The 27,224-nt window shown below is 36.6% G+C and overlaps 1 protein-coding gene and 1 pseudogene across 5 annotated transcripts in view; one reads left to right on the top strand and one right to left on the bottom strand.

The window, feature by feature from the left end:
- The window catches only part of ATR (ATR serine/threonine kinase), a 95,804-nt gene that overhangs the window by 21,535 nt on the left and 47,045 nt on the right, over nt 1-27,224 (top strand). For all 5 annotated transcript variants that reach the window (XR_008663916.1, XM_055321192.1, XM_055321191.1 and 2 more), the window contains 9 exons: nt 3,497-3,691; nt 5,269-5,454; nt 12,298-12,390; nt 14,528-14,658; nt 17,402-17,545; nt 20,308-20,401; nt 21,555-21,680; nt 25,681-25,887; nt 26,831-26,944. Coding sequence is in view for 4 of the 5 variants with exons in the window: in XM_055321192.1 (XP_055177167.1) it covers nt 3,497-3,691; nt 5,269-5,454; nt 12,298-12,390; nt 14,528-14,658; nt 17,402-17,545; nt 20,308-20,401; nt 21,555-21,680; nt 25,681-25,887; nt 26,831-26,944 (1,290 nt within the window). In the remaining variant the exon portion in view is untranslated. The remainder of the gene's footprint in view (nt 1-3,496; nt 3,692-5,268; nt 5,455-12,297; nt 12,391-14,527; nt 14,659-17,401; nt 17,546-20,307; nt 20,402-21,554; nt 21,681-25,680; nt 25,888-26,830; nt 26,945-27,224) is intronic.
- LOC129507274 (60S ribosomal protein L36-like) lies at nt 10,969-11,281 on the bottom strand (annotated as a pseudogene).

Genomic DNA, 27,224 nt, shown 5'->3' with positions numbered 1-27,224 from the left:
TAAATGTCGAGGTGTTGAACGGTTTTTATTGATTTTAGGGGGGGATCTCTCTATTTCCTAGATCTGAATGCCTGTTTCCCTTCCCAGATTGGGAAAGTTTTCAGCTAGGATTTGTTCAAATACATATTCTGGCCCTCTGTCCCTTTCGGCACCCTCGGGAACCCCAATTAAATGTAGGTTTTTCTTCCTTAGGCTGTCATTTATTTCCCTTAATCTGTCTTCATGGCCCTTAATTGTTTGTCTCTTTTTTCCTCAGTTTCCCTCTTTGCCATTAACTTGTCTTCTGTGTCACTCGTTCTTCCACCTCGTTAACCCTCGTCGTTAGGACTTCTAGTTTGGATTGCATCTCATTCAATTGATTTTTAATTTCTGCCTGATTGGATCTAAATTCTGCAGTCATGAAGTCTCGTGAGGCCTTAATGCTTTTTTCTAGAGCCACCAGTAGCTGTATAATAGTGCTTCTGAATTGGCTTTCTGACATTAAAGTGTAATCCAGATTTTGTAACTCTGTGGGAGAGAGGGCTGTTTCTGATTCTTTCTTTTGAGGTGAGGTTTTCCTTCTAGTCATCTTGCTCAGTGCAGAGTGTCCAAAAACAAGTTGTATTGGAACACGGGGGAGTATCACTGGTCCCTCTAGCTGGTCTTCTGGGGGAGGGGCCTGCTGTGCTGATTTTCAGGTGTTAGCACTTGGGGGAGCTGCTCTGCCCCTGCCTGCTGCAAGGCTCAGGGGAGGTTGTTTACCCCGTCAGGCCCCAGGAGGAACAGCCGCAGTTGCTATGGCAACTCTGGAAGCCTGGATTCAGCCTCTACAGGAACTATGGGGCTCGGGGCTCTCTGTCCGCAGGGCCTGGAGGCTCCGGGGCGGGGCCGCTGATCTGCTCAGCTCGGGGCAGGAGCGTCCTCGCTGTCCTGGGCCCTCCCGGCCTCTGCCTGTCCCAGGGGGAGGCCGGATCCTGGGCTGTGTCCCACCGCCCTGTGCTCCGGGGCCTGCGCTGTTGGATTCGCGCTCCCGCCCTGCAGCTCCCTCCCTGGAGCCGCTCCCGAGCCCCTCCGAGCTGCTCCGGTGAGCTGCTCCGGTGCGTGCTGCAGCCCTTAGGGAACTCCGCGCACTCTCCTGCGCTCGCAGGTGTCTGTTAGCGTGCCAGGGAGCCCGAGGGCATCCCCGCTCTCCTGGGTCCTGCTCTAACTCCCTGCGAGCCCCTTTCCACCCGGGAAGGTTGGTGCAGCTCCTGCTTCTCCGGGACGGGGCTCTCCTGTCCTGGGGACACTCGCCCCGGCCTCAGCCGGGGTCCTCGCGGGGCCCCTCCCCCTTGGAGGCCTTTTGTGTCTTTATTTCTTTTTCCCCATCTTCCTACCTTGATAGAAGCGCGAACTCCCCTCACTGTAGCATTCCAGCTGGTCTCTCTTTATATCTCAGGCCGAATTCGTAGATTTTCAGGATGATTTGAAGGTTATCTAGGTAATTTGGTGGGGACAGGCGATTTGGGGACCCTGCTCTTCCGCCATATTGCCCCTCCTCCTCCTCTTGTCTTATTTTAAAGAAAAACTGGCAAGTACATTGAGGAGCTTATAGATCCTAGATGTTCAGATTTACATGTTTTCTTTTGACTTTGATATGATACTGTTACTTATAAAATTTAAGTTCATATTAATTTGAGTTATTCTATATGGTTAGTTATTCTGAAAGGTTAATACTAATTGATTAATGATAACTAATTTAGTTGACTGAATCCTTAATACTTCAGTGCTATGATTGGTTCCATTGGTAATGCACAGTCTAATACCATTTTTACCCCTAAGACATTAGAGTAATATAGTACAAAACTATTGGTATTTTTTACCTTCTGTGATTTCAGATGACAGTTTGTAGTATGGAGTGCTTAGAAGTCTTCAAAATGTCATTAGGGTTGAGGTTTGAAAGATGGATAAGGTAGATTCTCTTCTTCTTAACTTTTCCCAAGGGCAAAGTTATGGTTACCCTTAATAAGTTAGAATAGGGATTCATACTGTCAAAAATGAGTATTTCTCCCTATTATATTACTATATTTAAACAAACTTAGACTGCCTATAAATTGCTCAAATCCTAGAAGGAAATATGATAGTATACAATAAGAATTATAAAGATGTTCTTATCTTTTCATTCAGTAATTTCACTCTGGGAATCAAAAAGTACAGGTGTTTATTGCAACATTTTCCTAACAGCAAAACTAAACAAAACCCTGAAAAGAAAGTGTCTAATATTAAGGTTATAAAGTATTATGGAACTATTAATATAATAATTATTAATACTTTGTATACTACCTTAAAATGCTGTATCAGTCTTGCATGATTAATATTAAGTTGAAAAATATATTACAAGTAAGATGTAAGCATCTCTGAGGGCAGGACCTGTCTTGTTTACTGTTATATCTACAGTATCTAGGATAGTGACTGACATGTAGTTAGGTGTTCTTTAGATACGTGTTTACTGAATAAATGAAAGGCCAACCATTTTTTGTTTGGAATTTTTTGTATATTTAATGAATAAGATCTTAAAGGAAATAGACCAAAATCAAAATAGATTTTTTTGCCATGTTGAGATGATGTGTTAAAATGGTTTTTATTAATATTGCAGCATCAACTTTTTTTTTTTTAAAGACTTTATTTATTTATTCATGAGAGACACAGAGAGAGAGGCGCAGAGACACAGGCAGAGGGAGAAGCAGGCTCCATGCAGGGAGTCCGATGTGGGACTCGATCCCAGGTCTCCAGGATCACACCTCTGGCTGAAGGTGTCGCTAAACCGCTGGGCCACCCAGGCTGCCCCAGCATCAACTTTTTTGTTTTGTTTTGTTTTGTTTTGTTTTGTTTTCAGCATCAACTTTTTAATTAAAAAAACACAAGGGCAGCCTGGGTGGCTCAGAGGTTTAGCACCACCTTCAGCCCAGGGTGTGATCCTGGAGACCCGGGATCAAGTCCCACGTTGGACTCCCTGCATGGAGCCTGCTTCTCCCTCTGCCTGTGTCTCTGCGCCTCTCTCTCTCTCTCTCTCTCTGTCTGTCTCTCATGAATAAATAAGTAAATAATATTTAAAAAAAAAAAACTTAAAATTTTGTATATATGGTTACTCTTGTTTGTTGTCTAAATCCTAGTTAGCCCAAATAATAAATCAAACTTGAAACTTCTGCCTTAGAGCATGAGTATATTTTAACACATACCTATGAAAAATTATTTTCTTTACATATATTAGCTTATACTTATACATTAGCTATAGTGTGAATTCTGTGCTATCAGGGATCTTGGCAATTTTTTTTTTTTTTTAGTATCTGTAGTTTCTGAATCATAGTAGATGTTCAGTAATATCTGTTGAATGAATAAATGATAAATCTGAAGTCAAGTAAGACATTTGGACTACAATTTTATTTGGCATTTTAAAATATTTTTGCACCTAACTTATGTGAATATGTTATTACCTGGGCAAATGTACTTTTTAGTAATTGTAATGTTTCTTTTTCAGAGGACATTACAAGTTCTGCTACCTGACCTTGCCGCCAAAGCAAGCCCTGCAGCTTCTGCTCTCATTCGAACTTTAGGAAAACAATTAAATGTCAATCGTAGAGAGATTTTAATAAATAACTTCAAATATATTTTTTCTCATTTGGTCTGTTCCTGTTCCAAGGATGAATTAGAACGTGCCCTTCATTATCTAAAGGTAATTAAATGTATATATTTTACTCTTTTGTTTAAATTAGCATTATAGGAAAGCTATTGTAACATTCTTGTATAAAGGAGAGTGGGTAATTTATAGCATATTCTATATAAATATAAGTGCAAATAGTATTATGTAAGCAAGCTTTGTTTTGGTCTTAGAGGAGCATATTAAATAGAATTATTCTTTTGTTATTTTCTTTGATCATTTCACCGTTATGGCATATGATAATCATCCATTCATGGATCAAGTTCTCAAATCATTTCATTTCCGATTTTTTTTTTAGTTTATTTTTTAGTAATCTCTGTACCCAGTATGGAATTCAACTCACTCCCCCAAGATCAAGAGTTACATGTTCTTCTGAGTGAGCCAGCCAGGCACCCCTCATTTTAGAATTTTTGGATTGGACCTCTAAGTTGGCTAATGATATTCAAATAATTATATTTACAGAAAGAGGCAGCCTCAACTATGGCATAATGCTTGTGTTATGTAGTGCTCAGATTATAGTTGGGCCCAATGTTTTACTCTTTTTTAACATTTATAGCTTATACTTCTTTTTTGGTGTCATACTAGCAATGATATCTATCTATCTATCTATTTATTTATTTTTGGAGAGCATGTAGGGTTGGGGGAGAGAGAATTTTTTTTAAGATTTTATTTATTTGAGAGTGTGCACGAGAGCATGAGCAGTGGAGAAGGGCAGAAGGACAAGCAGACTCCCCACTGAGCATGGAGCCCAACACGTGGGGCACCAGGCTCTATCCCAGAACCCCAAGATCATGACCCGAGCTGAAATCAAGAGTCAGATGCTTAACTGACTGAGCCAGCCAGGCACAGTAGTAACAATATCTCTGAAAAAATATGAGTCTAAACAGAAACAGGAGAAACTGTCAGATATGTATATGTGACTACTATTTTCTGTGATGTTAATTTATTTCATGTGTTTCATGATATGGTAGCAACAGATTTCTTTCCACATGAGAATTATTGAATATTGAGTGTGTGTATTTATTTTGAGAAAGAAAATCTGTATTGTAGAGGATGAATGATAATATTTTCCTACATGTCAGAACTTTACTAAAGAATTTCATTGAGTCTTCATAGTTATCCAGTGAGATAGATGCCATTATTTTTCCATGTTATAGATGACAAAACTAAGGCAGAAAGAGGTCAGATTAGGTAACTTGTCCAGGTCACAGCACAACTAACAAGTGGCAAAGCTGGAATTTAAATTCAAACAGTCTGACCAGGAAGACTGCTCTAAGCTACTATTAGTAATATTTTCACCAAAGAGTTATGTTAGTATGACTAATGAATCGGTGATATTTTAAGAAAACTGGGACTTCCTTTTTAAAATTTTACTCGAAAATAAAGTCTGATCACTTTTCTTCATTACTGGTAGCTCATTGGAGACCTACCAGGAGAAAATGAGATTAGAATCCTTTTCCAATGCCTTTTAAAAAATACCATTAGTAAATCTTGTCAGATGATCTAGATCTTCTGATTTACTGATAGTGTGTTAAGAACAATATACTTATTTTGAAAAGCCTATTTTTTTTTTTAATGTGTCTTTGGATTAGAATGAAACAGAAATTGAACTGGGGAGTCTATTGAGACAAGATTTCCAAGGATTGCATAATGAATTATTGCTACGTATTGGAGAACACTATCAACAGGTTTTCAATGGTTTGTCAATACTTGCCTCATTTGCATCTAGTGATGATCCATATCAGGGCCCCAGAGAGATCACATCACCTGAACTAATGGTAAGGAGTGTTTAAACGGGTTTTTTGTTTGTTTTTTTTTTTGCCTTTTTGTAGCTTAATTATGAAATTGGAGAAACAGGTATTATATGTATTTTCCAAATGCTAGAGATTTATTTACATTTCAAATTGGGATTTTTATTTTGAAAAGGTTAATGATTTAAATCGCATGGTTACAGCACGGTATTAACATATATTAGTGTTGAAAAATATGTATTTTGAAGTGATTGTAATTTTATTTTGTCACTGGGTAGAACAGTTCAAATTAACTTTTTTTCACTACTTTTTAACTATAGATTAGAATATACATTTGTGACTCCCCCCACCCCCTACTCACATCTACCTGTTTGGCCCAACATACTAACTTTATAAGTTCTAACTATATTTAAAATCCATTGTTGTATTTGAGGGAGAGTTAGAAGATCTGTTATCCCTTTTATCTTTTCCTATCTTAAGTTTGTATGTGCAATCACTTCTTCATGTGAAAAAATATATATAAATCTTCAGGCTTACTATTTTTTTTCTTTTGATTGCTCTAATTCCTTCAAGAGACTCAGAGGGCTATTAGCAAAATATCTTGAGAGGTTTCTATCTCTTCTTTCTCATTTCCCACGCATTTGTTTTAATCTAATTCTGTTCTATTTCACTGAAATTCTTATCCAGGTCAAAAACAGTCTTTCTGATGTCAAATCCAATGGTTACTTCTCTTTTCCTATCTTCTTTGACCTTTCAGTAATGTTCAATACAACTGACCATTCTTTCCCTTGTGGCTTATGTCATACCACACTTTTTTTTCTTTTCTTTTCTTTTTTTTTCTAAACTGTCTGCTCAATCTTTATAGGCTCCTACCCTCTTTATCCTTTAAATGTTAGATTGATTCAGGACTATGTAATTGAATCTTTTTCTCTAGTGACATTCTCTCCTTAAGGGAGAGAGTATCTAGTCTCATCTGGTCCTTTGCTTAATATGGTTTATATTTTGATGACTTCATAGTTGTGGTTTCCATCCAGACCTCTCCTGAGCTTTGGACCTGTGGGTTTATACAAGTTAGGTCCTGGCAGGAAACAGATGGCTCACATAAATGTTTTACTGAAAATAATTTGAAGAAAAGGCTATTTTCATTGTCATGGGCAAAGTTAAGAGAACCAGTAGGGAATGTTAAGGAACATAGGGACTAGGAATAGCAGAAAATTTAGGCTCCCCTTAGTCCTGGCCAAGGAGAAATGGTGTTACCAAACCTAGTTGAAAGCTTAGAGCCATGGTGCAGGGAGAGAGTTGTCATTGTAGAGCGATATGGACAGTGCCAGAACCACCTCAAAACCCAGAGGGAGCAGGAATTATAAATCCCATGCTCTCTCCTCTTGATCTCTGTTCTCTGTGGTGCTTCCTGTTGACTGAATTCATTGGGAAACCAGTTGAAAGGGATCTTGAATAATGAAATCTGGTTAGCCTCCCAGGCACAGAGCACGGCAGACAATGGATCTGAAGGTGAGAGGGGTTGACAAACTGTCCAACTTTCTCTTTGTCATCTCTACTTACCTATCTTTTATGCATCTCAAATCAGTCCAACATAGCATGTCTATTAGAAATCCTTATTTTCCCTCCTCAACCTGTTTTTCTCCTAGTCTTTCCTATCTCAGGAAATGGAACATGTCTACCTAGTTGCTAAATTAAAACTTGGGAGCATTCATGAACCCTCCAGTTTCTTCATCCTTTATTATTAAGTGCAAATCCTAGCATGTCTATCTCCAAAGTATATTTTTCAGTCTCTGCTGCCACTCCCCTCTTATAAGTGACCAACTTCTTTCTCGGGGACAGCTGTAAAAACCTCCTAACTTTTCTCTCCTTTCCCTCTTCCTTTCCCACGTCTTTACTCAGTTATTTATTTACACAACATTTGAAGTGTGTTTTTTTATATATATAGCTTAAATTCATATCATTCCCCTGCATAAATTCCCTTTATGATTTTCATTGCTCTTAAAATCTATAAAGCTGTATATGGAGTACCTTTCCACCTTCATTGTGCAACTCTTTTCTTCCTTTATTGTTTCTTTTGTTGTATGTTTTTTTTTTAAGACCATTTATTTTTTTTTGAAGTTTCTCAAAATTTTATTTTATTTTTTAATAATAAATTTATTTGTTATTGGTGTTCAATTTGCCAACATACAGAATAACACCCAGTGCTCATCCCGTCAAGTGCCCCCTCAGTGCCCGTCACCCATTCACCCCCACACCCCCCTCCTCCCCTTCCACCACCCTAGTTCGTTTCCCAGAGTTAGGAGTCTTTATGTTCTGTCTCCCTTTCTGATATTTCCCACACATTTCTTCTCCCTTCCCTTATATTCCCTTTCACTATTATTTATATTCCCCAAATGAATGAGAACATACACTGTTTGTCCTTCTCCGATTGACTTACTTCACTCAGCATAATACCCTCCAGTTCCATCCACGTTGAAGCAAATGGTGGGTATTTGTCGTTTCTAATGGCTGAGTAATATTCCATTGTATACATAAACCACATCTTCTTTATCCATTCATCTTTCGATGGACACCGAGGCTCCTTCCACAGTTTGGCTATTGTGGACATTGCTGCTATAAACATCGGGGTGCAGGTGTCCCGGCGTTTCATTGCATCTGTATCTTTGGGGTAAATCCCCAACAGTGCAATTGCTGGGTCGTAGGGCAGGTCTATTTTTAACTCTTTGAGGAACCTCCACACAGTTTTCCAGAGTGGCTGCACCATTTCACATTCCCACCAACAGTTGAAGAGGGTTTCCCCTTCTCTGCATCCTCTCCAACATTTGTGGTTTCCTGCCTTGTTAATTTTCCCCATTCTCACTGGTGCGAGGTGGTATCTCATTGTGATTTTGATTTGTATTTCCCTGATGGTAAGTGATGCAGAGCATTTTCTCATGTGCGTGTTGGCCATGTCTATGTCTTCCTCTGTGAGATTTCTGTTCATGTCTTTTGCCCATTTCATGTTTGGATTGTTTGTTTCTTTGGTGTTGAGTTTAAGAAGTTCTTTATAGATCTTGGAAACTAGCCCTTTATCTGATACGTCATTTGCAAATATCTTCTCCCATTCTGTAGGTTGTCTTTGAGTTTTGTTGACTGTATCCTTTACTGTGCAAAAGCTTCTTATCTTGATGAAGTTCCAATAGTTCATTTTTGCTTTTGTTTCTTTTGCCTTCGTGGATGTATCTTGCAAGAAGTTACTGTGGCCGAGTTCAAAAAGGGTGTTGCCTGTGTTCTCCTCTAGGATTTTGATGGAATCTTGTCTCACATTTAGATCTTTCATCCATTTTGAGTTTATCTTTGTGTATGGTGAAAGTGAGTGGTCTAGTTTCATTCTTCTGCATGTGGATGTTCAATTTTCCCAGCACCATTTATTGAAGAGGCTGTCTTTCTTCCAGTGGATAGTCTTTCCTCCTTTATTGAATATTAGTTGACCATAAAGTTCAGGGTCCACTTCTGGGTTCTCTATTCTGTTCCATTGATCTATGTGTCTGTTTTTGTGCCAGTACCACACTGTCTTGATGACCACAGCTTTGTAGTACAACCTGAAATCTGGCATTGTGATGCCCCCAGATATGGTTTTCTTTTTTAAAATTCCCCTGGGTCTTTTCTGATTCCACACAAATCTTAAAATAATTTGTTCTAACTCTCTGAAGAAAGTCCATGGTATTTTGATAGGGATTGCATTAAGCATGTAAATTGCCCTGGGTAACATTGACATTTTCACAATATTAATTCGGCCAATCCATGAGCATGGAATATTTTTCCATCTCTTTGTGTCTTCCTCAATTTCTTTCAGAAGTGTTCTATAGTTTTTAGGGTATAGATCCTTTACCTCTTTGGTTAGGTTTATTCCTAGGTATCTTAGGCTTTTGGGTGCAATTGTAAATGGGATTGACTCCTTAATTTCTCTTTCTTCAATCTCATTGTTAGTATATAGAAATGCCACTGACTTCTGGGCATTGATTTTGTATCCTGCCACACTGCCAAATTGCTGTATGAGTTCTAGCAATCTTGGGGTGGAGTCTTTTGGGTTTTCTATGTAGAGTGTCATGTCATCGGCGAAGAGGGAGAGTTTGACTTCTTCTTTGCCAATTCGAATGCCTTTAATGTCTTTTTGTTTGATTGCTGAGGCTAGGACTTCCAGTACTATGTTGAATATCAGTGGTAAGAGTGGACATCCCTGTCTTGTTCCTGATCTTGGGGAAAGGCTCCCAGTGCTTCCCCATTGAGAATTATATTTGCTGTGGGCTTTTTCTAGATGGCTTTTAAGATGTTGAGGAATGTTCCCTCTATCCCTACACTCAAGAGTTTTGATCAGGAATGGATGCTGTATTTTGTCAAATGCTTTCTCTGCATCTAATGAGAGGATCATATGGTTCTTGGTTTTTCTCTTGCTGATATGATGAATCACATTGATTGTTTTACAAGTGTTGAACCAGCCTTGTGTCCCGGGAATAAATCCTACTTGGTCATGGTGAATAATTTTCTTAATGTACTGTTGGATCCTATTGGCTAGTATCTTATTGAGAATTTTTGCATCCATGTTCATCAGGGATATTGGTCTATAACTTTTGTTGTGTTTTTTAAACAACAAACTTTCTCAAGCTTTTTCCTGCTTCAGTCTTTGCCTTAGTCTTTTTACTTGGAATAATCTCTTAGATCTTTCTCATTCTTTAGATCTCAGAATTTTCTGATCACCCTATCTAAACTCTCACATCCCAGTTCTTCCCTATCATGTGATAATGGTATTTTCCTTATAGCGTTTATCATAACCTTATTTACATATTTATTTCATATCTTCTATGAGTCTCCCATGTAAGCTAATAGGAGGAAAGTGTCTTTGTTTACTTTGTACAGCTGTACCTGGCACAGGGTTCTAGGCATACTTAATAAATATTTGGTGAGTGGTAGATTAATGAACTATTGTTTAAATGCAAGAGCTTTAAAATTAGAATGTTGACAGACTGTGAGTGTCATCTATATCTTCATTTCTTTTAAGAAACATGGGCTGGAACCATACAATTAGTGAATTGTGGCTTGTTAAGCCTAAATTGAGTCTTAATTCAAATCAGAAGTTTGCAAATTAAATGTAGTTTTAGGCTTGACGGATGATTCTCTGTGCTTGGCAAGAGAAAAGTTTATCCCAGTATCTAATCTGGAGAGACAGGTTGAACACCTCACTTACTCTCTACTATGTGCTAATACACACCTTCCTACCATTCTCCCTTTGGCAGTATAGGTAATCTGGAGATCCCTAAATCAGGTGCCTCAATATCAAGCAATGTAACTTTCTTCTAAAGTTCAAAGATACTTTGCTACTCCTCCCCAGCTCTTTTTCTTGCTCCCTTCCTTGCCCATATGTAAATATTTTGAATATTTTTCTTTGCAGAGTACTCACATTCCCAGTTTATAATAATATTAACAACTTAAACATAACACTTTATTCTTTTTTTTCCCCCAAATTCCAAAAAGGATTTATTACATACAGAGGAAAGGGGTTTAATCCTTGGCTGCTGCTTTCCTCCTGGCTGCTAGGACCTTGCTCAGCTCTTTTCTCTTCCTCTTGGCATGAATGTGTGTCCCCACCCGTTTTTTGGTGATCTTGAGGGTGCACTTATCCTTGGAGACCTTGAGAGGCTCCATTGCATGCCACCGTAGGGAGTAAAGCTGCACATCTCTCATATCGTGTCCCGTGTGAACTTGATGTGCTTGATGAGGTACCTGTGACTGCTGCTGTGCCTTGGCCTGCTGTTGTTCCTAGTCACCTGTGGCCCTTGATGAGGCCCATGGCCACAGAGTAGTGCAGAGCCATGGCTGCCGCTTCTCAATGCCTTCTTCAGCAAAAGCAGCACATTACTATATTATTAGTGCTTAATGCATGTTATTTTATTTAATCTCTACAACAACTCTGTGCAATAGGTCTTCTCATTTTATAGACTCAGAGGAGTTAAATAACTTAGGGAAGTAACTTAACCCAGCATCACACACTGGATAAGTCAGAATTGGGATTCAAACCCTGGTTTGGCTTAAAGCCAATACCCTTTCCTCTAGGACCATCTTATGAGAAAGACTTAATCCTCTTCACTTCAGGAGACCCATAGTGCTATGGTCAGTGAAATGTGTTGATTTCCATGGCCTTGTTACCCCTCTACCACTGTTGCCTCAAAGGATTTTGACCCTTGAGTCAGACCATTGTTCTGGCAGGTTAGTTTTTCCTTATTTAAGTACTCTTTTCCCCCCTCATCTTGGCTCTGAATGTTCTAGATAAGGACTTTGTCTTTATCTGTTCTTTTTTTTTTAATTTTTATTTATTTATGATAGTCACACACAGAGAGAGAGAGAGGCAGAGACATAGGCAGAGGGAGAAGCAGGCTCCATGCACCGGGAGCCCGATGTGGGATTCGATCCCGGGTCTCCAGGATCGCGCCCTGGGCCAACGGCAGGCACCAAACCACTGCGCCACCCAGGGATCCCTCTGTTCTTCTTCTTAAGTATTTTCTTCACTCTGGGTCCTTATGTCAGTCAAATCCTGAGGATCCCATCCCAGCACATTTCATAATTATAAAGCTCATGATTTTCTCATTATAAAATACTGTTTAATCATATTTTGTCAGGGTGTTTATAAACCAATTTCACTAATTTTTAAAATACTAGATGTAAAAAGATACTTTTAGAGAAAAATCTGCCAAATGCTTATTACTTCCAATGTTCTATCATAAATAATATAGAAATAGAAATGATGTTAAATAAATTGTTTAATTTATGAAATTTGATCTTTGTAAATATAATATCTGTTTTATGTGTTTTTTTTTTTTTTTTTTTCACTAGGCTGATTATTTGCAACCTAAGTTGTTGGGCATTTTGGCTTTTTTTAACATGCAGTTACTAAGCTCCAGTGTTGGCATTGAAGATAAGAAAATGGTAGGTAGTGATGATAAACAGCAAAGTTTTAGAATTCATATAGAATACATAGGGGATATGACTTCTGCTTATCGCTACAAACATTCAAAGATAAATAATCAAATATGTGATATTCTGAATCCCTCTATTCCTTTATAAGCTTTTGGGAAGTCTAAAAAGAGGAATTATGTCACTTACAGTGTTTTTGTTTATAAAGCCAGTTTTAACTCAAACTGGCTTAAAAGAATTTATTGGCTTTGTGACTAAGTGTCCTTAAGAATAATATAGCTTTGGGATCCCTGGGTGGTGCAGCGGTTTGGCGCCTGCCTTTGGCCCAGGGCGCGATCCTGGAGACCTGGGATCGAATCCCACATCGGGCTCCCGGTGCATGGAGCCTGCTTCTCCCTCTGCCTATGTCTCTGCCTATCTCTCTCTCTGTGACTATCATTAAAAAAAAAAAAAAAAAAAAAAAAAAGAATAATATAGCTTTGAGTATAACTTGATTTTGAACCCAGTGTTCTCAGAATTTATCTCAGCTCAAATTCCCCTGGATTGGCTCTATACATAATAGCCAGGTGATGACCCCAATTGGCTTCAGGCTCATGTCAGCACATCACTTAGCTCAGTGGGGAAAAAAAAAAAAACCAGCATCTCTGATGCCTGAAACAAAAGTTGCGTAATTGAGTTCATTAGTCCAAATTGATGTGTTGTAAGTCATGGCCCATGGTGGTTTTTTTTTGTTTTTTGTTTTTTGTTTTAAGATTTTATTTATTTATTCATGAGAAACACAGGGAGAGAGGCAGAGACACAGGCAGAGGTAGAAGCAGGCTCCATGCAACGAGCCCGATATGGGACGCGATCCTGGCATTTTGGGATCACGTCCTGAGCTGAAGGCAGATGCTTAACCGCTGAGCCACCCAGGCGTCCCCCCATGGCGTTTTTAAAAACCAAAAATGTTAGCTTACATAAAGCTGAGTAACTTCAGTATTTGTCACTTTTTGTTTATCTTTTTTCTCTATCCTTTTTTTTTAAGGATTATATTTACTTATTTGAGAGAGTGAAAGAGCAAAAGCAGGGGGAGCAGGGAGAGAGAGAAGCAAGCTCTCTCCCGGAGCAGGGAGCCCCATGAGTGGTTCTATTCCAGGACCCTGGGATCATGACCTGAGCCAAAAACAAACGCTTAACAGACTGAGTCATCCAGGCACCCCTGTCAGTTTATGTTTAAGTGCGTTTGACACAATGAAGTTTAATTATGACTGCTGTAACAGTTGATCACCATTGGAAATTTTTGTCCATAGATTAGGATAGAATTTTAGACACTCATTAAGTTTCCATTGCTTTCCATCTCTGCAGTCAGTAAAATTATAGAAAAAAATCTATGAGAGGAAGCTTTTATTTCAGTATATATTCTTCTCTTAATAAAGGAGCCAAGAAAGACATAAAATATTAAGCTATTTTCAGAGCTGATACTTATTCTGTTGGTGTCAACTGGTAATTTTAATCTTCCAGACAATTTCTATTCCATCTCCATGGAATCTTTCTTATTATTATCCCGAGTGAGAGAACAATCTCCAATCTAAGAAAACTATAGTTTGTATTTTAAACCATAAAAAGCTTGTATGTTTTGGCACATAGTTAAGGTTGAGTAGAGAGTTTCTTTACACTTTCATTAGAACCTAGAGCTGTTGATACAAGTCTGATTCTATGTTCTACATACAATAAAATATATATTATTTTGTGGGTATGTCATCAGTCTTATTTTACTAAACTTGGTTGTTTTGCAAAATTCAGAGCATCTTGAAATTTGTACCATTAGGACAGAAATGCATGTGTTGCACAATAGTTTGGGGATGAATATAAAGAAAACAATAGGTATTATATTCTTAATAAATTTGAAAATTATTCTTCTAGAGGGCCATGAGGACAAAAATAACAAGTTACCTTCACAAGAAAAAACACACCAGAACTCAGCTTATATTTCTCAAATTCATAATTCTTACATAAAAATCTGAACAAAATGAACTGGCCAACATTTAAACATTGTGTTGCCAGAGAATAGGTACTACTCTGAGATGTGGGTAGGATCTTGTCCTTAGGGTCCATCTACTCCTGCTGACTTGTTTATAGGCTTTATTTTAAAGCCCTACTTACTTTATAGGCTTTGAACAGTTTGATGTCTTTGATGAAGTTGATGGGACCAAAACACGTCAGCTCCGTGAGGGTGAAGATGATGACCACACTAAGAACTGGCCTGAGATTCAAGGATGATTTTCCTGAATTGTGTTGCAGGTAGATTCTAAGTTCATTAGAATTTTGCATTTCCCAGTAGCACTAACTTGAATTCTTACCTCTTTGAAGGATTCAGACTATAAATAATTATGATAAAAAGGATATTTGTATCGAAAGGGAATGTGTTTACTTGTTTAAAGACAAACTAGTACGAAATCTTTTAACATATTGGGAAGTAGAGTAGTAAAATGAATCCCTCTATACCTATTTCCCAACCTCAGTAGTTCTCAGCATTGCTAATCTTATATTAATCTACCCTCCTCTACCTGTTTTATTGTTAGTTGGAATGTTTTAGAGAAAACTCCAGTATCGAATCATTGTACTTGTAAACACTTCAGATGTATCTAATGGATAAGGCATTTTAAAAAATACAACCATAATAATTTACTATGATTAGCAGAATTAATAGGAATCCCTTAATATCATCTTAAATTCAGTCTATATTCAGATTTCCTCAATCGTCTCAAAGATATTTTTCCCAAAGGTGTTGGTTAATTTGAATCGGAAAACAAATAACGTGCATATGTCACATATTTGGTTGTTTGGCCCTTACATATAATCTCTTACAAACAGATTTCCATCTTTAAGATCCTTCCCTACACTTCTTTTAGGCCATTGAGATTTTGGCATGTGGGATTCCTAATTTAAATTAATATGATTTTAATATTCTAATACACTCCTGAATGCAGTTTAAGCTTCTTGAAGGTCCTTTATTTGTTTATTTACTTACATATTTTTATTTTTTTTAGAGGTCTTTTTTGTCCTTAGACTGTGCTTATTGGAGATGGAGAGTCAGAATAACATGTATTAAAGTTATGTGGAGTAATTCTTTCCCGTGTACGTGTGCCACCAACTTGATATTCAGTTAGGTTGTTTCAGTTTGTTTAAAATTTTTTTAATAAAATATTTATTTAAGCAAGAGACAGAACAACAGCAGGGGGAAGAGCAGAGAGGGACAAGCAGACTCCCCACTGAGCACAGAACCTGATGCAGGGCTCAATGCAAGGCTGAATCCCAGGACCTTGAAATCATGACCTGAGCTTACATCAGACTTTTAACCAACTGAACCACTCCTCAGGTGCCCCTACTTTTTAAAGATTTTTAGAAGTCGCTTTTTCCCCTTTTTAATTTTAAATTTATGTAAAACATAAACATTATCTGAGATTATGATTTGTGAATCTAGCTTTCATTTTTGACTATGATAACTATCTTTTTCTTAATTTTTGCATAATTCTCCCCTTTTTAAAAGTAAAACAAATGCACACTTTTTTTTTTTTTGAAAGATCTGAATTTTTTACTATTATTATTCCAGGAAATGTTACACTGAGAAAATGATTGGGAGAATACAAATAGAGTCATTAAAAACACTGGCTACATATCTACTACATTCAGAAGTATGTAAAACAATTTAGTTATATTGCAAAACTGTAATTCCTTTTCCTAACAAAGCATTATTTTATTTTGTTTTTTTTTCAAAACATTATAAAACTGTAGTGTTGTATTGATTCTGTTTTAATGCAAAATACTTATATATGTAATACAGTATAAAAGTAAACTGTGGGATAGTGCCTTCCACAAAGGGATATATTAAGGCACTTTACAAATATGCTAAAATGTTGACCCAATTACTTTTTGCTTTCCATTAAAACAAATGGGCTAAATAAATATTTCACTTTAAATACCAAAGGTGGGCAGCCTGGGTGGCTCAGCAGTTTAGCGCCACCTTCAGCCCAGGGCGTGATCCTGGAGTCCCGGGATTGAGTCCCACGTCAGGCTCCCTGCATGGAGCCTGCTTCTCCCTTTGCCTGTGTCTCTGCCTCTCTCCCTCTCTCTCTCTGTCTCACTCTGTGTCTCTCATGAATAAATTTTTTAAAAAATCTTAAGAATAAATAAATACATACATACCAAAGGGATTTTTGCTTATTAAAAATTTCTACCGTACCTTAGGTAACAGCAGGGGCGATATGTAAAACTTGTCACACTCTATTCTCTAATTTCTAACATATTATTAAGTCAGAATAAAACACACACAGTTTCCACTCAAAATTTTGCACTTTGCAACAGCAGAAGGTAGTACCTTTTTTAAAAAGTCAGTATCAAAGTGACTTCTTAGTCATACATTCTATAGTTCCTATTATAAATAGGGTAGAAAAGATACAGGAATAGGGCCTTCCTTAGAATGTCACTGGATAGGGACACCTGTGTGGCTCAGTGGTTGAGTGCCTTCTGCACAGGTCATGATCCTGGGATCGAGTCCTGCATTGGGCTCCCTGCAGGGAACCTGCTTCTCCCTCTGCCTCTTTCTCTGTGTCTCTCATGAATAAATAAGTAAAATTTTTAAAAAAATAAAAAGAATGTCACTGGACAGTACATAATAGTATCTACAATTACATAATTATAGAACATGTTTTATAAATACTATTGATATACATAAAAAGGGGGTAAGTATAAGGAAGAGTCACAAACTTATTTTAATAAGTCACAAACTTATTTTTGTATTAACCTTGCCCCAAAAGGTAACATATTGTAAGCTCTGTTTTTTACCTTGCTTTTTTGACTTAACACATTAGAAAGATCACTCTATTTGCATATAGAGTATTGATCGTTAGCCATTTTTACGGCTGCCTTTTTTATCTTATTATTTGCATGTATCATTGTTTGTCCAGCTAATAACTCATTGGTGGGGCTTTACAAATAATAAAAACAAATGTGACTTTTAACTTTTATTTGTTTTTTCACATAGAGCTTGGGATTGCTTTGTTCGTTGCCTGGATCATGCTTATCTTGGTTCCCTTCTCAGTCATGTGATAGTAGCTTTGTTACCTCTCATACACATCCAGCCTGAAGAAACTGCTGCTATATTTCACTACCTCATAATTGAAAACAGGTATTTATTATAACTGAAATTAATAGTATAGATAGCAACTTTTTATCACTGTATATTTATGTCTCAAGGTATTAGGATTACTGCTGGTAAGGTGGAATTGTTCACATTCCTTTTAATTTAGAGTGCATCAAACAAAAATAATTGGCATAAGTCAATACAGACTGAACTGATACTATTTCAGTTGTGACATTGATCCACCATAAATATATTTAAAACATTATTAGATCAGCATCTGAAAATTATTTTTAATCAGTTTTGAAAAAAGTGAGACAAACTTTACCTTTCTTTTCATACTTAAAGGCAAACAGTTGAATAGCATAATAAAGGTTAGCAGGGACGTTCACGTACTTTCTCTAACTTACCTTAGTTGAAACCCTCATTACTTCATTGCTTTGGCCTTTTAACCAGCCTCCCTTCCTTTAGGTTTTTATCACATTTCTTCATATTATTCATATTTAAAAGCATCCCTTTGATCAGTATTACTCCAGTATATGGAGACATTCTGTGATTCTCCCGTTATAAACTGATGAATTCAACTTGCTTATCTTGACATTTAAGTCTTTCCAAAATCTGGTCACATCTTATTTCTTAAAATCTTTTTTTAAGATTTTCCAAAAATAGGCTGTGCTGTAGCTTACTTGGACTGCTACTGGAAGAACATATGTTACTCTCTTGCATTTTTGTATTTCACACTGCTTTTTAGCCTGTAATGTGTTTCTATACATTTTTAAATTGTTTCCATGTTTACACTTAACTGTTACATGTTTTATTTCCTTTGCTTCTGAAAAGTTAGGGTTTAAGTACTACCTATTTACCTGCTTACCCACCCATACACATACTACTGCTAATTCCGTTAATCATTTTCAGTAACTATCTAAGCAGGGAGAAAGTACAGAAGAAAAGGTTAACTTTATTTAACCTTTCCAGTTAAAATACTTTTATTTTTGATATTTTAAATAAGATAGAACAACATAAAACTGATCTAGATAACTTTTCAAATACTTTTGGATTATTATGTAAATAGTGTATCTGTGCTTTTTATTATACAACAATTAATCCTCTACCTTTTCATAAAAAAAAAATTCTCTTTCATTTAGTGCTAGTTAGAAGACCTTAAGCCCTCTGAATGAAGAAAATCTTTCATCTTCCCTATTGCTATATCTCTAGTGTCTAGCACATAATGGGACATGATAGTTGCTTAGTAAATATTTCTAGCATGAGTGAAGACTAGAATTTAGAAATGGATTACTGGGACTCAGAAAGATTAGAATATTTGAAGCAAATTAAAAATTGTGTCCTCAATAAGAATTACTTATATATTTTTCTCTAAAATTTTTAAAAGAGAATTTGTTTTAAGGTTGGGTTTGGCTATCTATTGCTGCACTGTGATCACTCCAAAATCCAGTGTCTGAAAATGACAAGCATTTTTATTTACTCATAATTTTATAATCTGGAATGCATTCAGTTGGTAGATTGTTTGATCACTGGTATGGCTGCAGTCAGCCAGCAGGTAGACTTGGCTGGGTTTCTTTCTCTTTCCTTGTAGTCTTAGAACCTCTCTCTTTTCACGTAGCCTGTCCATGTTGGTAACCAGACTTCTTATATGGTGATTTAGGACTCTGACGAGCACAAAACGAGAAGCCAGACGTTTTTAACACTTTAGACGCTAACTTAGCACAGCATTTCCTCTCGCACATTCTTTGTGATATAAAGCAAGTCACATACCTAGACCAAATAGAATGGAAAGTAACTATACATGGATGTGTGTACAAAGAAGTATAGTTTTATTCAGGGCCACCAACATAACATACTGCAACAGGTGATTTACTTAGATTTGATTATTTGCTATTATTAACGACTATACATGGTTAGGAAGAATATTTTTCATCTCATTAATCCACTAGCACTTTTTAAAACTTTTTTAATTATTTGAGGCAAAGGGGCAGAAGGAAGAGGGGGAGAGAAAATATGAAGCAGGCTGTACTGAGCACACAGCCCTACCTATCAGGCTCCTTCTCACAATCCTGAGATCATGATCTGAGCTGAAATCAGGAGTCAGACACTTAACCAACTAAGCCACTCAGGTATCCTGAGGCTCGCCCCCCCCCCCCCCCCCCCCCCCGCTTTTTAAAAGTTTTTAGTTTTAAGTGATTTCTATACTGGATGTGGGGCTCAGACTTACAACCTGGAGATCAAGAGTCATATGTTCTGGGACGCCTGGGTGGCTCAGCAGTTGAACGTCTGCCTTCAACTCAGGGCATGATCCCAGGGTCCTGGGATCAAGTTCCACATCAGGCTCCCTGTGCGGAGCCTGCTTTTCCCTTTGCCTGTGTCTCTGCCTCTTTCTCAGTGTCTCTCATGAATAAATAAATAAAATCTTAAAAAAAAAAAGAGTCACATATTCTACTGACTGAGCCCACCAGGTACCCCCACTAGCACTTTGTTGTTTTTATTTTTTTAAAGATTTATTTTTTATTTATTTATTTATGATAGAGAGAGAGAGAGAGAGAGGCAGAGACACAGGAGGAGGGAGAAGCAGGCTCCATGCCGGGAGCCCGATGTGGGACTCGATGCTGGGACTCCAGGATCATGCCCTGGGCCAAAGGCAGGCGCCAAACTGCTGAGCCACCCAGGGACCCCCCCCCCCCCCCACCTAAAACTTTGAAGTGTGAACTAAATTGGCCTTAGTTTGAACTTCTGCTTTATGTTTTTTTGGTACTCATACTCTTTGCAAATAATTTTTTTTTCCAATTAACTATTAGGGATGCTGTACAAGATTTTCTTCATGAAATATATTTTTTACCTGATCATCCAGAATTAAAAAAGATAAAAGCAGTTCTACAGGAGTACAGAAAGGTATTTAATTTTTTATTTATGTCTGAGGAGATCACTGATACAAAACTGTCCCCAGATTCCAATTCATTGAACAGAGATTCTTCAGAATCATATCTGTGGATAAGAGTCCTATTCTGATGGCTAATTTTTGGCAATTAGATAATCCTATCACAAATTATGATTTTTATAAGGAAATTTTAGCATTTAGATCAAGATGTTACTGCATTACATAGAACAGAGAGCAAAGAATACAGTACTTGGGCCTTTACTTCCCATGTCAATATGCCCCTACTTATAGTCCCCCAAAGAAGAAGCTACCATAGCTTTATGCCCTAAAAAGCTATGGGAGGATTCTAGTTATGTTGTGCTATAAATCATGGGATGAAATGAAATCTTACTCCTGAGCTTTAGAAGGGGAGTAACTTAAAGTTCTATTATCTTGAAGTCCAGTGAATTCTCTGAATTTATGAAAGTATTAATGGTGATTCCAAAGAACTTTAGGGCAGAAAGTGGGACCTGATCTTTGGTGAGAATAGCAGAAGTATTTACTGCAGTCCCTGAGATTGGTTCTGAGGTCTTTACTTCCTTTTTTACTGGGTGACTCATCATAGTCATAAGAAAGTAATCCAAATAAAGGATGAATTTATTGATTTGTGTAATCTATAGATTTGGTTCAAGTCCTTTGTAAAAGTTAAGGGAAATTTGTATTTCTTACCAAGAAGCATTTCTTTTAGATAAGTGGATTCTTATTTGATCAGAATAAAATTTTTCTCCAAGTCTAAAGACTTTAGAATGAAATCCCTTTCCCCAAGAATTACTAAAAATGACATATGCTATATGAAGGAAGAGATGGAAAATTATTATTTCTTTATTTTTCACCTTTAAAAAATTTTAAATTCAATGAACATATAACATATTATTAGTTTCAGAGGTAAAGTGACTTATCAGTTTTATATAATACCCAGTGCTTATTACATCATGTGCCCTTCTTAATGTCAATTACCCAGTTACCCTATTCCCCCTAACCCTACTCCAGAAATTATTTTTTAAAGCCACTTTTAATTGGGGTATAGTTTAATAGTTTAATAGTAACTCTATAGGGAATCCAGACCTTCTGAAATGGTTTCTGAAATCCTTAACTGATAAGGTGTATCTCTCTGTGTTCTTTATATAGGAGACCTCTGAGAGTACAGATCTTCAGACAACTCTTCAACTATCCATGAAAGCAATTCAGCATGAAAATGTAGATGTTCGTATTCATGCTCTTACGAGCTTGAAGGAAACTTTGTATAAAAATCAGGTATATTAAGATATAATTGAAGGATACAGAAAAGAAGGATGTTTAGGCAGCCTGGGTGGCTCAGCAGTTTAGTGCTGCCGTTAGCCCAGAGCGTGATCCTGGAGACCCAGTATTGAGTCCCACATCAGGCTCCCTGTATGGATCCTGCTCTCCCTCTGCCTGTGTCTCTGCCTCTCTCTCTCTCTCTCTCTCTGTGTGTGTGTGTGTGTGTGTGTGTGTCTCATGAATAATTAAAAAAAAGAGTTTAAAGAAAAGATGACAGATTGGTATATTTGCTTGAGATTCATTAGGTTCAATGAAAGAAGTGCTTTTTATTTTACTGAGATTGTCAGACCTGATTTAGAATCACTAATCCATGAGATACTTTTTTAGGCTGAAAACCAGCAATGTGCAGAGATTTTGTTGTTGTTTTGAAGGGTCATAATTTGACAGTTATGTTTTAGGCTATTGCATCTTCCTGAGTAGGGATATATGTGTGCAGCAGCAGCAGTTCATGTGTCTTCTCACATAATTTCCTTAGATATCTATCATATAAAATCTCAGTAATTTTGCCATTTTATATTTTGACTAAATTAACTTTTAGTTTTATGAAACTAAATTTTTAAGTTTACTTTTTCATGACGCCAGTGAACTTTATTCTTTTCTTTGGCAGTGTACTATAGATAAGTGATGACAGTGAGAACTGGTATTCAAAATACTAGATCACTGTAAAGCTATAAAATAGAAAAAAATTACCTGTGGTATTTGTTTTTGCATATCAAGACCTTACATGATAGCATGTGGAACCCTAAAGGGAATTTCAAAACCAGGTTGTTAGTTTACATGATAGAAGGAAGCATTTATTTAGGACGAAGGATATATGTGATGGTAATAAATATATGCTTCTGGGTCAGTGAACTGTATAACCAATGTGGGTAGCAGCTAATGTGGATATAGTCCTACCACAGGTGAAGAGTCCTAAATCTCCTCAAGTGTAAGTTTTATGTTGTCCTGTGAATCTACATTATCAGTGTTACATCCTCATTCTCTGCCCTACACTTACTGCATTGAAACTACTGTACGCCTACCCCTTGCCCCACACAGACCTACTTGGATTTCAGGTAACTTAAAGGACTTCTGGCTTTTTATTTTAATATAGGGATTTATGAATAGCAAAGGATATCTCCCCTTGGCCTAGAGGTTTCCTGGGATAGGTATTTCAAAGCAGATGACATGATCCTGGGCTAACATAAGGAAACTTTATATTGATTGTCACCTCTTAGATATAAATGGCTCAATCTGAGAACTCAAGGAGATTGCTTATATTCTTAGGGAAAAGCCACAGCTGCCCAACTTCGCTACCTGTGTCACAAAAGAAAAATCATATCTGGTAGTACCCTGACAAGTCTTCCCTCAATGTAAAGCCCCAGTGCTAATAAATTAGGCAGAGTAAGGAGGTAAGTGTACCCCCAGGAGTCTTGAAGGTCAGATAGAGTCTGAATAAGGTGTGTAATGGCCATAGATTGTTATAGGCTATTTTAATTTTTTTTTAATTTTTTATGTATTTATGATAGTCATAGAGAGAGAGGCAGAGACACAGGCAGAGGGAGAAGCAGGCTCCATGCACCGGGAGCCCAATGTGGGATTCGATCCCGGATCTCCAGGATCGCACCCTGGGCCAAAGGCAGGCGCCAAACCGCTGCGCCACCCAGGGATCCCTGTTATAGGCTATTTTAAAGTAAGGTTTAATTTAGTTTAGATCAATATATAGCTGGATAAATTTACTTTAGGTTACTAAGCAGAAAACTAAAGGCAATGGTTTGGAGGAGCCAGAGAAAATAAGAAAAGAAGGGAAGACATTCAGAGACACCTGTCTTCTCAGCCATATTCCCACACACACTGGCCCAAAACACCTACAAAAAAAGAAGGAAATCTTTTATCTCCTAAGTTTGAGAAGAAGGTAATGTCAGTGTTGAAAGCAATTTAAGTTCTATAATAGTTCTGTCCAAAAGAATTTTCTATGAGGATGGAAATGGTCTGTATCTGTACTGTCCAGTCATAGCTGCTAGACACATGTGCTCTCTTGAGCACTTAAAATGTGTGATTAAAGAACTGGATACTTAATTTAATTTTGCTTTTTTAAATTTAAATAGTTTCATGTGGATAGTGGCTATCAATTTAGACATTGCAGCTCTAGAAGATGGCTGACCCTATAGCAACAGGAGAGCAAGAAACTGAGGTTAGAAGTCAAAGGGTCTTTGTAGTGAATGCTGTGAGAGTCCATGAAAGAACAAATGCAAAAGATATTCTTTTATAAGTTCAGATCTTAACCAGAGGGAGAGTAAAAGATAATTCAGGAGTAAATTGAAAGGAGGCATTTTAAATAATTAGACCTAAAATTGTATAATTAGTATAACTGACTAAAGAAATAATTGGTTATACTGTAGTGGCAAAGTAAACTCTTAAAGATACTGTGACAGTTAAGATGATGATGGCTGCTGTAGCCTTGGATATTTGATTGTTTTGATGGACTGACCCTGCAAAAGCCCTTTTCTAATGGGTAGTCCCCAATGGGTCATTGACAATGAAAGAAATGACAGTTTATACTCCTTACTTTTAAGGAGGAATCTACATTTTCAAAGGATATAAACAACACCTAAGGTCAGTGGATAGCAGGAAATTTTTATTTCTATGTCAGAAAAATCAGACTATAGCTCAAACTGAGCAACCATATAATCTCTTTCTGAAATTGATGCTACTCACATTGAAGTGAATCTCTATGGTAAAATCCCAGATGGGCAAGTGTATTGAAGCCAAAATAAACTTTGATGCTAATGCAGAATCCTAATAAATATTAAGACATATTTGCTAATGATTAAAAATCAAAAAATAAGCCCATTGAAAATAGGCTGCTAGAGACCTCCAAGTTATACTAGGATAATATTGGATGCCTGAATCTGAATCTGTACACACCATCCAAAACATAAACAGCTAACAAGAAAAACAAATAAATCCATAATCACTCATATCTTCAATGTATATTACCTTAAACTGCATTTATTGCTGCCAACCTAAAGTGATCTTTTATTTTAGTTTTAGCATGTGAATAAATGTTTGTTATTTCTTATATTAGTTTTGCTATTTATTATTAGCTCATTTTTTAAGTATACCTGAATTAATCTGTAATGTTAAGTGATTGACTTTTAAAGATTCTGAATGAGATAAAACGTGTTTATTTTTCTTTTGAAATGTTATTGTAACTTGAATCGTAGTTTTAACATGGAGTTCAAGATGCTCATGTATGCTTTACTTTTGCTAGAAAGAAAATAGTATAAATAAACAAAGGAGTTCTAAAGTATCACACAAATATCTAATTTCAACTGGCTTGAAAATAGTCTCTTAACAGATTTTCATTACAGCATCCTCAGGAAATTGATGGAAAAGATTACTTGAACCAGTGTATTGTTTTCTCATCACCATGGAACCCTTTCCCATTATTTTTTTCTCCTTCTCTGCTGGTTTCATATATACTTTTCAGTCTTGTTTTAAGTAACAGCTATTCTTTGTTGACTTATTTACTTAAGTATCTGTCCTCTGTCCTTGAAACATTACTCTGAATTCTTTTTCATTTTCTTGATTGCTTCCTTACCTTATAAATATATTTGTTATTGTACATATCGTAAGATATTTTATTTACTTACATGTCTGTTTTCCCCTTAGACTGGGAACTTGTTGGAATAAGTCTGTCTTACTTATTTTTGTATACTAATGTAATAATAGTAATTACTTGTTTAATGGATTAAGGATTAAAATTTTCTAAAATTAATGATTCTAATCCTACAGAACATATTATGAACTATATTATGTGCACTCCTCCAACAATAGCTAAGAAGACTGCAGATATAGGAATTTAATTTTATCGATGTCTATGTCATATATTCCTTAATATTTCTAAGCTTTCTAGTTAGGAAAATATACTAGTTTGTAGAAGTCATGTAAAAATTTTTTTGTCTACTTTTAGGAAAAGCTGATAAAATATGCAACAGATAGTGAAACAGTGGAACCTGTTATCTCACAGTTGGTGACAGTGCTTTTGAAAGGTTGCCAAGATGCAAACTCTCAAGCTCGGCTGCTCTGTGGGGAGTGTTTAGGGGAACTGGGGGCAATAGATCCAGGTCGACTGGATTTCTCAACAACTGAAAGCCAAGGGAAAGATTTTACATTTGTGGTAAGTAATGGTAATTTGGAATGACAAAAGAGTTCTCTGTCCTATTTGAGTTTCTGTATTTCATTTACAAAGAACTAGTCAGGTTATTCTTAGTGGCAACATGACCTAAATTAGACAACTTAGATAACTTTAAAATTTATACTTTAATACTATTTGAAAGATGTAGAACCAAAAACAATAAAGTTGGAGCCCAGACTAGTATGCTGTGTTCTTTTTAAATGATGACAAATCATCAGTTAAAAGCTAATTAATTATATAAATATTACTATTTGAGTGCTATTGCTAAGTGTTTTCATGGGAAACTAATTTCCCAGGTTAATAGTGAATGTATAGAAAAATTTCCATGGTCAAATGAGTTTGGGAAATCCCGTAAAAAAAAAAATCAAACAGAACATCTGTATTGTTTAGTGTGCACACTGTGCATCTCCAAGAGGGGGGGTATGTTAAAATTATTTCTTGGGAGTGTCTCAAATGACCAGGCTTCTACAACGTGTAATTTAGGAAATGCTATATACACAATTTTCTTTTTAAGGGTTAAAAAATCAACAAAATTAGGGGCACCTAGTTGGCTTAGTTGGAAGATCATGCAACTTATGATCTGAGTCTTGAGTTCGAATCCCACCATGTTGAGTGTAGAGATTAAACTCTGCACTAAAAACAAAATCTTGAGCAACAAAAACAAAAAATGAAAATTGTTGGAGCTATGTAGGAGTTGGATGATTCTAATGCTGTTTATAAGTAGCCTAAAAAGCCTTAGGTTTGGCTTCTTGGCTACAGATTATGTTTTAGCCTTGGTACCAAACTTAGTTTAAACCTTAATGTCCTTTCCTTTTCTAAGTAAAATTCACCTAGGTAACTAAGTTAAATTAACCATGTAAGACACAGTACAATTTTAGAAAATTTATACACCTTATCCTTGATTTTTTTCTTTTTTTTTTCTAAGACGGGAGTAGAAGATTCAAGCTTTGCCTTTGGATTATTGATGGAACTAACTAGAGCTTACCTTGCATATGCAGATAACAGCCGGGCTCAAGATTCAGCTGCTTATGCCATTCAGGTAAGAGTGTATATAGTCAGTACTGGCTTTATGTTACTGAATTCTAGTAAGAAAGTTGTATATCTATATGTTGAAAACTTATTTTTGTTAACTATCATTATCAAAATTCATAATGTTCATAATATGAGTTTATGATAAAATTTCAGAGTATAGAAATGTAACCTCTTAACAGATTATTATGGATGTACTTAGGAAAATTTTCTGTGTATTTAACAAATATATATGTCTTTTCCACCAAATAAGGAGATATTAATGCTTAACAATGTTCTGTAATTTGATT

Source organism: Nyctereutes procyonoides, unplaced genomic scaffold, assembly GCF_905146905.1.
Source record: "Nyctereutes procyonoides isolate TBG_1078 unplaced genomic scaffold, NYPRO_anot_genome, whole genome shotgun sequence".
In the NCBI taxonomy this organism is placed as follows: Eukaryota; Metazoa; Chordata; class Mammalia; order Carnivora; family Canidae; genus Nyctereutes; species Nyctereutes procyonoides.
This window is presented reverse-complemented; position numbering and strand designations above follow the sequence as displayed.